At 42.6% G+C, this 12,301-nt stretch overlaps 1 protein-coding gene across 3 annotated transcripts in view; it reads left to right on the top strand.

The window, feature by feature from the left end:
• The window catches only part of STAC (SH3 and cysteine rich domain), a 100,356-nt gene extending 88,275 nt beyond the window's left edge, over positions 1 to 12,081 (top strand). For 2 of the 3 annotated variants that reach the window (XM_060110104.1, XM_060110103.1), the window contains exons 9-11: positions 2,345 to 2,396; positions 2,491 to 2,628; positions 10,301 to 12,081. In XM_060110104.1, coding sequence (XP_059966087.1) covers positions 2,345 to 2,396; positions 2,491 to 2,628; positions 10,301 to 10,399 — 289 coding nt within the window. In that variant the 3' untranslated portion in view covers positions 10,400 to 12,081. The remainder of the gene's footprint in view (positions 1 to 2,344; positions 2,397 to 2,490; positions 2,629 to 10,300) is intronic. The other variant, XM_060110105.1, reaches the window with a different exon arrangement.
• The last annotated feature ends 220 nt before the right edge of the window (positions 12,082 to 12,301 follow it).

The following is a 12,301-nucleotide window of genomic DNA, read 5'->3' on the forward strand; positions in this document are numbered from 1 at the left end:
ATGGCCCCAATTCTTCACCAACCCTGTATCCATACCCTTTGCCATGAGACTTCACAGTTCCTCTCACTGCAGAGTTGCTTTGCCCAATAAAATGAGGCAGAAATGAAAATGTGTCAGTTCTGAGCCTAGGCCATAGAGGTCTTATGTGTTTTTCACATTTCCATTTGCTGCCCTGGCAATGCCATGAAAGTCCAAACTGACCTTCTGGGGTATGAGAAACATGGAATAAGGCAAAATCACCCCAGTCATCCCAGCCAGCAGCCAACACCCAAGAATGTGAGTGAGTCTTTGAGGTTTGGGGGCTGTTTGTTACACAGCATTATCATAGCAATATATAACTGATACAGAGTCCCAAAAGTGTTCATAACATGGTGTTACTACTTACAATGAGAAATAGGCAGCAATGGTGTTTGACTCTAGAATTAAACGATTACCTGTACTCTAAAGAAAGGGAACCCCTGCCCAAGGAGGGCTCCTGTGTGGGCACGAAAGACTGAGAAAGAAAAAGAATTGTGTTGAGATAATTCTGGACCTCCAAAGCTCCTAGACAGCAGGAGGGAAGGAAAAGATAGCTCTACCTGGAGGAAAATAATCTAACCTTCTCCCTCCCCGGGGTTAAGAAAGCCGCCCTTGTTTTAGCCATTGATGTGGTGGTAGGAGGCTCTAGACTGCTTGTCTGCTATACTCTCAAGCATCCAAAGATGAGATGTGTCAACTGACACACCCTCCTCTCTTAAGCAGAGCCTGAAATTGACCCTCATACATTGCAGATACAGATGTATGTGATAGCAGAGAAACTTGCCCAGCGATTCACAGCCTCTGATTTCAGTCATGAATATAAAGAGACAGCCGAGAAACAGGTGTTGGAGAAAATCCCTTGATATGAAGGAGAGGTAAAGTAATATGATAAAGAACAGGCTAACTAATCCTAGTGGAAACAAATCATTCAATAATGGGGAGAAATATTGTTCTAAATATATACTAATATCCTCAGAAAGATCCATCATACTATTCCATCCATAACATAAAGTGACAAATGTTAAAAGGAAACTTTCAGAAAATAATACAGAATGCTTGGAAATTCAATTTTTTTTAAATTCTCAGTATTATAATAAATATTAGAAGAGGGAAGCCCATTAAGCAATTAGGAAGATTAAATTGAGAAAAATTTTAGAGCAGAGTTGTTCTTTTGGGGCGGGTAGGGGTTGTTATTGTTGTGTTTTTTGGCTGCATCGGGTCTTAGTTGCAGCATCCGGGATCTTTCCTTATGGCGCACGAGCTCTTCATTGCGGCGTGTGGGCTTCTCTCTAGTTGGGGCAGATTCTTTACCACTGGACCACCAGGGAAGTCCCAAACAGAGTTTTTTTTTAAGACAGAAAATGTGTAAGAAAGACAAAAGATATAGATGATTGATCCAGCAGGTCCAACATGTGTTGCATAGAAATTCCAGGAAGAAAGAAGAGAGAAAAATGAATGGGAGAAAACAGTGAAAAAAATAGACAAGATTTTCCCAAGTTGAAAAAGAGTACAATCTTCAGATTGTAAAAGTGTCATTAGGTGCAGAGAAGGAATGAAAAGACACATACACACACACACACACACACACACACACACGTGGATGTGAAAATCAAATAAGAAGTGGCAAATAATCACCATATCTACAACAATACCAAGAGCAAAAACATTATGTAATTCTTCAGTTAAACCAAGTAATTCTTGATGAAGGATATAACAGACACACACACAAGTCTAAAACAAAATTCCAGATTATACCAACATGAAAGTTGGCAGACAAGGGAAGTGGAACTAAGTAAAAGTGGTTTCAAGACGGTACTGAGAAGACATAGCTGATAATAAAGATAATGTCTCATTCCAGATGTCATTAGTAAACAAAAGAAACAGCCAAATACATCTATATCTCTACATAAATGTCCGTGCATGAAAAAGGGTCCAGAAGGAGGCACAGGAAACCACTCACAGTGGTCACCTCTGGACAATGGGAGGAGGATTATGGGGCAGAATATGAAAAAACTCCAGTTTTCATATTTTAGACTTACAAATTTTAGAGTTTTTTTCAATGCAAAGATGATCATCTATGTATAATATAGAAATAAAGCTGAAGATTATTTTTAAAATACAGCACAGAAGTTACACTTGCTTTCAGTATCTAACAAAGCTATTTTCATGGGTGGGAAGAACAGGTAAAAGTCATGTTTATTTTAGTCCTATTTATTTTAGGATTATTTCTGTAAGTGAAAAGCTACCACTTCTGACTTTAAAGGACCATCTTTTTCTCTTTCACCCACTCTACTTCCCCACCCAACTCATTCATTCTTCATTTTAGGCCAGGAGACGTGATTACTCTCCTAGAGGACTCCAATGAAGACTGGTGGAAAGTAAGTATTGCTATTTCTTTAAGAAAAGTCATTTGGTGAATATAATCACAATGAATGCTACAGTTGTGGATGCATGCCTCCTTTTTCCTTTCAGGGGAAAATTCAAGACAGGATTGGCTTCTTTCCAGCCAACTTTGTTCAGAGAGTACAACAAAATGAGAAGATTTTTAAATGTGTTAGAACCTTCATTGGGTGTAAGGAACAGGGGCAGATAACACTGAAAGAGAATCAGGTGAGTAAAGCACACAAACACATACCAAGTGTGACCAAAACAGAGTAACTCATTTTGACAAATAGCAGGACATGTAAGTCTGAATGAGTGGAGTCACAAGCGAAGTATTCACTTTGAGAAAAGATATTCTTAGTCCAATGATATTAGTGTAGGAGGATCTAAACATGCAAAACGAAAATGTTAGGAAGCTCACTTGCCTTCCCTGGGAACCAAACATATAGATTATATATTATTTATAGAGCTTATATACCTACATTTTTTTGAAGTTCTATACATGCCCTATAAATGAGGAAACAAAGGTTCATAGAGGTGATGTGCCTTGCTCAAAGGGCAAAAACTTGGTAAGTGGCCTGGCTGGAACTTAAAGATAGGTCTGCAAGCTTCAAGTCAGTGCCTTCCACTGAGCCATGTGCCCTGGACAATGTGGAACAAACTGAGAATGTAAAGTGCCTTTTGCATAGTTTGGTTCCCAGGGAAGCAAGTGTCCTCAGGGCAAGTGTCCTAGGACCAGAAGGGCCCTTGGAAACAAATTCTTGCTCATACAGAAGCCCTACTGAGTCATTCTTGATTCCAGGCAATGGAATCACCCTCATCAGACTTGAGACCCCATCTGTAATGCCATAAACATCCCACAAAGCAAACGGGACATTTCCCAGCTGGATTCCACACCAGTGTTTCAAACTTCTCCAAGATTTCCCACTGTATCCTTCCTGTTACAAAATCTGGAAAGTCTTTTGAATGAAATACATTCGGGAAGGATGTTCATCTTTATTGGCAAAGCATTATTACATAATTTTGCTAGCTTGTTTCATTTTTTTCTCAGAATAATTTTTTGCTTCCCCATTTGAGATTAAACATTGTTTTATGTTATTAAAATACAAATCAGTGAAAACAGAAGGCAAGTTAAAATTTGCTTAAGTTGATCAATTTCCAGAAGCAGAACAGCTGCTCAAAGACTTCTACCAATCCCTTGGCCATATTCCCCCCGAAAAAAAATTTTTCTGGGAATGAGCTCACATTCTCCACTCTCATGGTTGAACTGACAACTTGCCGGGGTGGGGGTGAGACAAACAACCCAGCATCTTTAATTAGACACGCTCGAGACACAACACAGCATTTTGGCCTGAACCTGGAACCACATGAATTTACCCATAATTATTTAGGAAAAGTCTATAACCCTGATACTTGTCTAGCCTGGTATTTCTAAGGTGTGGTCTTTGCACCACGTGAATCAGAATCACCTGGGAGCTTGCTGAAAATGCAGATTTCTTTTTTTTTTTTTAATGCATTTTATTTTTGGTTGTGTTGGGTCTTCATTGCTGCGCACAGGCTTTCTTTAGTTGTGGCGAGCAGGGGCTACTCTTCGTTGCGGTGTGCGGACTTCTCATTGCGGTGGCTTCTCTTGTTGTGGAGCATGGGCTCTAGGCGCACAGGCTTCAGTAGTTGCAGCCCACGGGCTCAGTAGTTGTGGCTTGCAGGCCCTAAAGCGCAGGCTCAGAAGTGGTGGTGCACGGGCTTAGTTGCTCCACGGCACGTGGGACCCTCCCGGTTCAGGGCTTGAACCCGTGTCCCCTACATTGGCAGGCGGGTTCTTAACCACTGTGCCACCAGGGAAGTCCCTGAAAATGCAGATTTCTAACTCCATCCTACACCTGCTGAAGCAGAAACTTGCAGGGCAAAGGCAGGGAATCAGCCTTTTTTACAGACGTCCCAGGTGCTCCGATCAAAGCTAAAATTTGAGAATGACCTTCATTTCCATTTCTCACTTTTAAGTCCTATAGCAGTTCTTTGGCAACTGAAGGCTTTTTTTTTTTTTTTTTTTTTTTTTTTTGTGGTACGCGGGCCTCTTACTGTTGTGGCCTCTCCCGTTGCGGAGCACAGGCTCCGGACGCGCAGGCTCAGCGGCCATGGCTCACGGGCCTAGCCGCTCCACGGCATGTGGGATCTTCCCGGACCGGGGCACGAACCCGTGTCCCCTGCATCGGCAGGCGGACTCTCAACCACTGCGCCACCAGGGAAGCCCTGAAGGCATTTTTATTTCCAATTACATGTGGGTCAACAAAAGGCACTGAGATCTCTTTACTCCCATACAAATCTCTATTTTCAATCTTTGTCATCAATGTGGGTACCAATTTTTGGAAAATATCAGCCCCCTGAAAGAAAATTCCATTTTAAAAATCTATTATTGAGAAAAAAATTTAAATTTGTCTCCACTTCAGTGTCCTAAATTATTTTAGGTGTAAAAGTTCAAAACATGCTTGTTGATTGAGGGGAGTCTAATGTAGTAGAAAAACACAGATTCCAGTATCATACAGAAATGGATCTATATCCTGTGCGATTTTGACAAAGTCATCTCTGAAAGTCAATGTTCTCATCTGTAAAATTGTCATAGTAGCATCTATCTCTTGACATGGAGGTGAGAGTTACATGTATCACCCGTGTAAAGCGCCAGCACAGTGCCTGACCACCGTGGGTGCTGAACGGGGTCATGCTGCCATCATCATTCAGAGAAAAGCCTAAATGGGAAATCCATCTACAGTGGCCAGTGCCACCTAAAATTACCTAGTAAACATCAGAAAATAGCATGATATTTAAACTCTAAAAATGTAAAGAGACAAATGGTCATTAGCAGGGAAGTAGAAGAAATTAGATCCTGGAAACAAATGTAATGCATCTCTTTGATTAAATTTCTGCCTCTGGAGTTAATTTGTCTCACAATTATTACATTATTTTTTCACAGAACTTTTGCTGCAAATAGAATTAAATTATCTTTTTGTTGTGAACACCCCTAGAGTTTGCATTGACACAAGTATGTTTTCTTCATTTTTGAAACTTAAAAACTATCCTTATTAAATCAACTTAAACACCATAAAACTATGTTTTAATTCATCCATAGTTCTGTCATCCCTAGAGAACTATTTTAATTGATTCGTGTGTTCTATAAAAGCTTTAAAGAAAAATGGATACATCATTTTTAGATTAATAACACTAAAATGCTTTTATTGTGGAGAAAATTTGGAAAATACCCTCAAAAATTACAAAGAAGAAAATAAAGATCACAGGTAATTCAGCCATCAAGCGACTATCGACATAAATACTTTCATGTTATTTCCTACCAGACTTTTCTTCTAATTCTTATTTTGATATCATATTATATTTAGTTTCCCAACTTTTTTTTAAACTTAGTTACTAAATGTTTATCAAAACACATGGTTTGGGCTTCCCTGGTGGCGCAGTGGTTGAGAGTCCGCCTGCCGATGCAGGGGACACGGGTTCCTGTCCCGGTCCGGGAAGATCCCACATGCCGCGGAGCCGCTAGGCCCGTGAGCCATGGCTGCTAAGCCTGCACGTCCGGAGCCTGTGCTCCGCAATGGGAGAGGCCACAACAGTGAGAGGCCTGTGTACCACAAAAAAAGAAAAAAAAACATGGTTTAGCAGTTGTATAACGTATCATCATGTAGATAGAGGTTGGGAAACTATAACCAATGGATCAGTCTGGCCCTGTTTTTAAAATAAAGTTTATAAGAACACTGCTGCACTCATTCATCTATGTATTGTCTGCATTGCCTGCGGCTGCTTTCACACCGCAACAGCTAGGTTGAGTCATTGCAGTGGAGACCACGTGGCCTGCAAATGTTTCCTATTTAGTCCTTTACAGAAAAATTTTGCCAACCCCTAGTGTAGGTGTACAAGAATGTATTACGTTTTCCTCTATGATTGCATGTTCAGAGTTTTTTAAAAACTATTATGGATAACTGCAATGAACACCTCTAAACCTAAATTGTTTTTTATAACTCTGATTACTTCTTTAGGATATGCTTTAGAATATCCAGGAAAACAGATAAACAATTTTTACAGTTCTTGATACATACTGCCAAATTGCCTCCCAAACATTTGTACCAATTTACACCCACATCAGCTGTTTATGAGAATGTTCAGGTTACCACATCCTTGCCAGAACCGAACATTACTATTTTTTACATATTTGTATATCATACAAAATGATATCTGTTGTTTTGATAAGTGAATAATATTTCATGTTAATCCTCATTTCCTGGATGGTTAGAGAGGTTGAAATTCTAACACATTTGTATTGGGCATTTGTATTTCTTTTATGAATAATCTGTTTATGTACTTTCTTGTTTTCTTACACTACTGAAAAAGTTTTCTATCCTTTAAAAATATTTACACCTAATCTATCGTGTGGCCAACGTTTCCCCCAGTTGGTCCTTTGCTTTTTTATCTTAATGCTTCTTCCTTCAGGAACTTAATAATGCTTCAGTTGAATCATCTCTGTTTTATCATATTTCCCTTATGGTTTTAATCTCTTTATTGCTTCCCACTTTATCACTTCACTTCTTCCTAGGAGAATGTTTCAAGATAGTCCCACACTTCACTTTAATTTTCTGAAGTTTGATTCAGGCTTTCATCACTTCTAACATTGATCTTAATTTAGTGTTTATTTCCTTGTATTTTCTTCTCAATCAGCCCGCTTTCCTCTACAGCAGGTTTTCTTTAAGTTAAGTAGGTTCCCACGTAAACCTAATGTAATCACAGGGGTCCTTATAAGAGGCAGACAGGAGGGTCCGAGTCAGAGGAGATGTGACAGTAGAAGTAGAGAGGAAGAAAGAGAGGGATTTGAAGATGCTGTGCTGCTGGCTTTGAAGATGCAGGAAGGGACCATGAGCCAAGGAATGCAGGTGCCCTCTAGAAGCTGAAGGTAAGGAAACAGATTCTCTCTTAGAGCCTCTGGAAGGAACACAGACCTAATGACACCCTGATTTGGGGACTCTGATCTCCAAGACTGCAAGATAATAAATTTGTGTTGTTTTAATCTACAAAATGTATGGTAATTTGTTATAGCCACCATAGGAAACAAATCCAGATTTGTTCGGATTTGTTTCCTATGTAAAAGCAAATTTGCAGATGTGATTATATTGCAGGTTATGGACCACGTGACAGGGAGATAGCCTGGATTGTCTACATTGGCCAAATCTAATCATTTGTGCCCTTAAAAGCAGTGAAATGTAGCTGGCTGGAGAAAGAGAGATGCAGGGAAAGAGGGCAGAAGAGGGATGAGGCAGAGGGGCAGGTCAGAAAGAGATTAAGTGTGAGAAGGACTCAACCCACCCTTGTTGGATTTGAAGCTGTAGGAAGGGGCCACAAGTCAGGGAATTCAGGTGGCTTCTAGAAGCTGAGAATGACCCTTGGCTGACAGCCAGCAAGGAAACAGGGACCTCAGTCCTACAACTACAAGTAACTGAATTCGGCAACAACCTAAATGAGCCTGGAATTGGATTCTCTCCTAGAGAAATAGAAGAGAAAGAAAGGAATAGGACCCTACTGACTCCCTGGTATTGGCCTTGTGAAACCCAGAGCAGAGGAAACTGGCCAAGCCCACCAGACATAGGATTTAGAGAACTGTGATATAATAGATTGTGTTGTTGAAAGCCACTGATTTCTGGTAATTTATGACAGCAGAAGTGAACTAATACAGATCTCAAGTCACAAAACTCCAATTGAGTCAACCGCAAAAGGTATATTTTACTCATCTAATAAGATGTCTGGATACAGGGCAGTTCTTATATTCGTAATTCCGCAGCTTGATCCCATGATCAGGGAAGGATCTAGATTCCTCCACCCCTCTGTTCTGCTATGCTTGAAATGTTAGCCACCTCCCCTAGTGGTCACAGATGGCTGCAGCCACTCCAGGAATCCTTGCGAGAAAAAGAAACAGATTTTCTTCCTAGTGCATCTCTTTTAAGAGGAAAGCAACCCTTCCCAGAAGTTTCCAAGCAGATATTCCATCCTGTTTCATTGGCTGGAACTGAGTCCCATGGGAACCACTAAGAATCATTAGCAAGGAGGATAGAAACAGGCTCGGACCAATTAGGATTTACCTGAGGTAAGGCAGGGTTAAGGATAGACAACAGAACAAAAGTCCGGACTCTGCTGCATGGCAAGGGGGCAGTAATGACTGTTGCTATCAACCAACAAGGTCTGCGTCATCTTTTAGGCTGGTAGATTTATCCTTGGTCCAGCAGCACAACTTGCTTCTGTCATCAGTTGAGCTCAGCTCCAAAGGTCTTATGGAAATTTCAGCTTCTGGAATGGCTGTCAGTCTGGGCGTTCAGTATTTTGACATTTCTTCCCCACCTCCAACTCCCTTTCTTTTCACAGGTATTCTGAGGGGAAGACTGAGTCTAAGAATGCTAGGCAAGAAATCTTTTTAAATAAAATGACTGTTCTTCTGCTATAAGTGGCAGCATATTTAAATGTTAATGAGCTTGGAGGCAATGCAGGGGGAAACCTTAGACATTATTAGCATATGCGCTCCCGGAAGTGGGTTAGACTGAAGGACTTTAGCCAGATGGGACTAAAATGGAACTGAGCCAAGAGGGGCACTTAACTGGCAGGTGGTAGATTTCTGAAACATGAATCAGATACCAGTCCATTGTGTGCCCCAAGCCTCAGGAGTCACAAATCAAGCTCTTTAAGTATCCTAATACTTAATCATACAGCTCCTTATTCTGTGTAAAAGAAGAACCCGCTCTGTTGGTTCCTGTTGGTGCCCTGCCTACATCCCCTTCACTAGGTGTGTGCACCCATCTTCCAGTTGCTATGTCAGCGACTAATAACTCATAGCTGCCCCTTCTGCAGTGAATACCCCTTGGTGGAACAAGAGCTGCCTCACCAGAGCTACGCCTCTCACTCCGCAGGTCAGCAGCCAGTGACCGAGGACCAATGTGGGGTCCAAAATGCCAGACCCCTTGCTGGAAAGTGGGTCAAACCTATGCCACAGTTAACGCTCCGGCGCCCGCTGTGGGATCAGGCTGAGGTTCACCCTCCAGCTGAGACCACACCCTTGCCTAGCTCCTTCTCCTGCCCCATCCTTCTTCCCTCACGTCCCACCTCCCGAGAGCACTCCCACAGCAAGTCACTTGCACAGGGATTCCTGTCTCAGGCTCTGTTTCTAGGCAGTCCAACCAAAGACAAAACTCACCACCCTTGGAAGCAGGTTCCGCAGGAGAAACTCACAGCACACTGCCAGCCCTTCAGAACCGCTTCTCATTTACAGCTGGCCACGGCCACCCTTACACACCCTTCAATGGCCTGTTAGTGGTGAATGACAAAATACCCAAATGGATTTTAACCACCTCCTTTTGTAAGTCCAGCATAGGTGGTCTTACTCTGGAATATGCAAGATGATAGCATCTATTTTCTTGTGACCAAGAATGAAATAGCTTCCTTTGACTTCCTGACATTATACATATAAACTTCCAGGCATATGACAGGAGCCTGCTCAATGGTAGCCATTATTTTGGATTTTAAAATACTATATTGCGTGCCACGTGCTAGGCTTTGTGATAAGCATTATCTCATTCTGTCCTCATAGGGACTCTTCAGGGGGACACAGAATCATCAGTCCTGCTTTACTGATACTCATTCATAAAGCTGAAGCTCAGAAAACATTCAACGCCTGGACCTAGTTCCAAACCCAGGGTGCTGCTTAATTTCTTACCGAATATTTTTCTCACCGAGCCACGACTTCCCTAAACCAGTCTCCCTTTTCCAATTTGCTGTTCCACTAACTTCAACCAGTGGTGATTCAAGCCGCAGGTTCTAGCTTCTTTCCCATTGACACGTTTCTTTTTTTCTTCCTTTTTTGCAGATCTGTGTGACTTCTGAAGAAGAACAAGACGGCTTTATCAGAGTCCTCAGTGGAAAGAAGAGAGGTCTGGTCCCCTTCGACGTTCTAGAAAACATCTGATCACTGGCCCCTCCTCCTTTTGCAGTTGGCAAACTGCGGTGATGCCTCACCTCACACTGTGTTAACCCAGAGGGGCTGCCGCGCTGACCCGCCACCCAGGAAACAGTGAGACAAGACTCAAGAATCTGAGACTGGGGGGGAACAGCCACGAGGCAGGAGGCGCATCCCACAGCACATCCAGGCTGCCCAGAGATGGGGGTGAGGCTGAGAGAGTCGGCCAGCAGAGCCAAGTGCAGTAACCAGCAGGCGGTAACCACCGCCGTCCCCCAGGACTCAGCTCCCTCCCTGTCCATGTGGTGTCCATTAACCCTCTGGAGGATGCTCCAGTCTGTGGAGGGGCCCCAGATGAGGCTCAGATCCACGTAGCCAAGTGTGATTCTGGTTCCAGACCTTTGTCCCCAGTACCAACCAATCAGCATCATCACATCTGAGCCCCCAGCAGTCTCTCTGCAGAGCATCAGGAAGCCCTACTTCCTAGCCCCCCCAGTACTCCCCACAAGCCCCCCTCACTGTGATCGAGCGGTCTCTCTGGCCTCCGAATAAGTCCTGGTGGCGTGCGTTAGACGTGAGGGGTAAGTTGATGTGGCACCAACTGCGAAGACCTGATCTGCCCCCAAATTGCTGTCAGGCAGCCCCTCCTGCTGCTCTAGTAACTGACAAAGGTGACGGAGGCAGGATACGAGGCATGGAAGGAAACAGTGGGCCCAGTGGGGTAAGGTGGGGCAAAGAGCGCTTTGTTATTGATGATTATACAGCCCTTTCAATTATGAAATCCTCTCCCCAAGGAGATGGAGCTGGGGAAGTGAATGTGGAAAAAAGTCTCCGTGAGTGCTTCATCTTCATTTGACATCCTGTCTGGGGACGGTTTCCCCTCCTGCCATCCTGTAGGACTCCCTTTTGAAGAGAGTTTGAGCCCACCTTGCAGGGAACCAGAAACATGGAGGAGAACCAAAAACAGCATCTTAGGAGAAAAGTAGCCAAATAGGAATCCATTCTTCTTTAGGGCAGAATATTATGCCCCAGCAGATATAAAGTGGAAAATAATCCTTGATGCTTCATCCCTCTGAAAGCAGAGCGACTTGGGGCCTATTGAGCATCAACTAGAGGAAATCTCTATTACCCTGTATTTGTACTAATGTTTACAAGAATGCAATATACTGTGATGCCTTCCTCCTCAAGCCTCCTCCTAGCACTCAAACTTGCATCTTATCAGTCATTAATGCAGTTAAACTTCAATTCACAATGACCTTCGAATTAATGTCAGTTTGGTTTATTTTGTTACGGAGCAATAAAATCATTAGAACAATTGGATTTTAAAAGACTTAAGTGGATGCATCCTGTGCATGTAAGCATTATTTCCTAAACCAAAGCATCATTAGTCTCCGTTTATTTCTTTTGTTACTGCTCAGTGTGAAGTTGGGAGCTGAGACAGGATGGCTGCTGGTTTCACAGTAGTTTGGATGCCTTACTCTCATTTTAAAGCCAGGATCCAGAATTTCCTCCCTCTCTGATACAACATGCAAAACTGAGTGTACAGAATCAAGATGGATTCTTCGAGAGCCAGGGTGGATAACATGACTGCCATTCCATAAAATGGAACGCCAGAATACAAACACTCTTTGCCTCTAATTCAATATTCCATTTAATAAAGAAAACACAATGGCTGGAAAGAGCATAGAAAACATGTGTCCTGATCTCTTCTTTCTGGTGGAATATCCACTGAAGCTTTTGGGTACAGTTTTGTTACATCCTATGCAAATTTAATCTGCATTTTAAAAAATCAGTTTTCCTTTCAAAGTTGAACAGAAGGAGGCTACGGTAGCCAGGCTCCAAGGTGATCCCCTCAATGATCCCTGCTTCCTGACATTCTTGACTTTGTTTAGGCCCCTCCCACATTGAGTC

This window comes from Mesoplodon densirostris, chromosome 10 (assembly GCF_025265405.1).
Source record: "Mesoplodon densirostris isolate mMesDen1 chromosome 10, mMesDen1 primary haplotype, whole genome shotgun sequence".
NCBI lineage: Eukaryota > Metazoa > Chordata > Mammalia > Artiodactyla > Ziphiidae > Mesoplodon > Mesoplodon densirostris.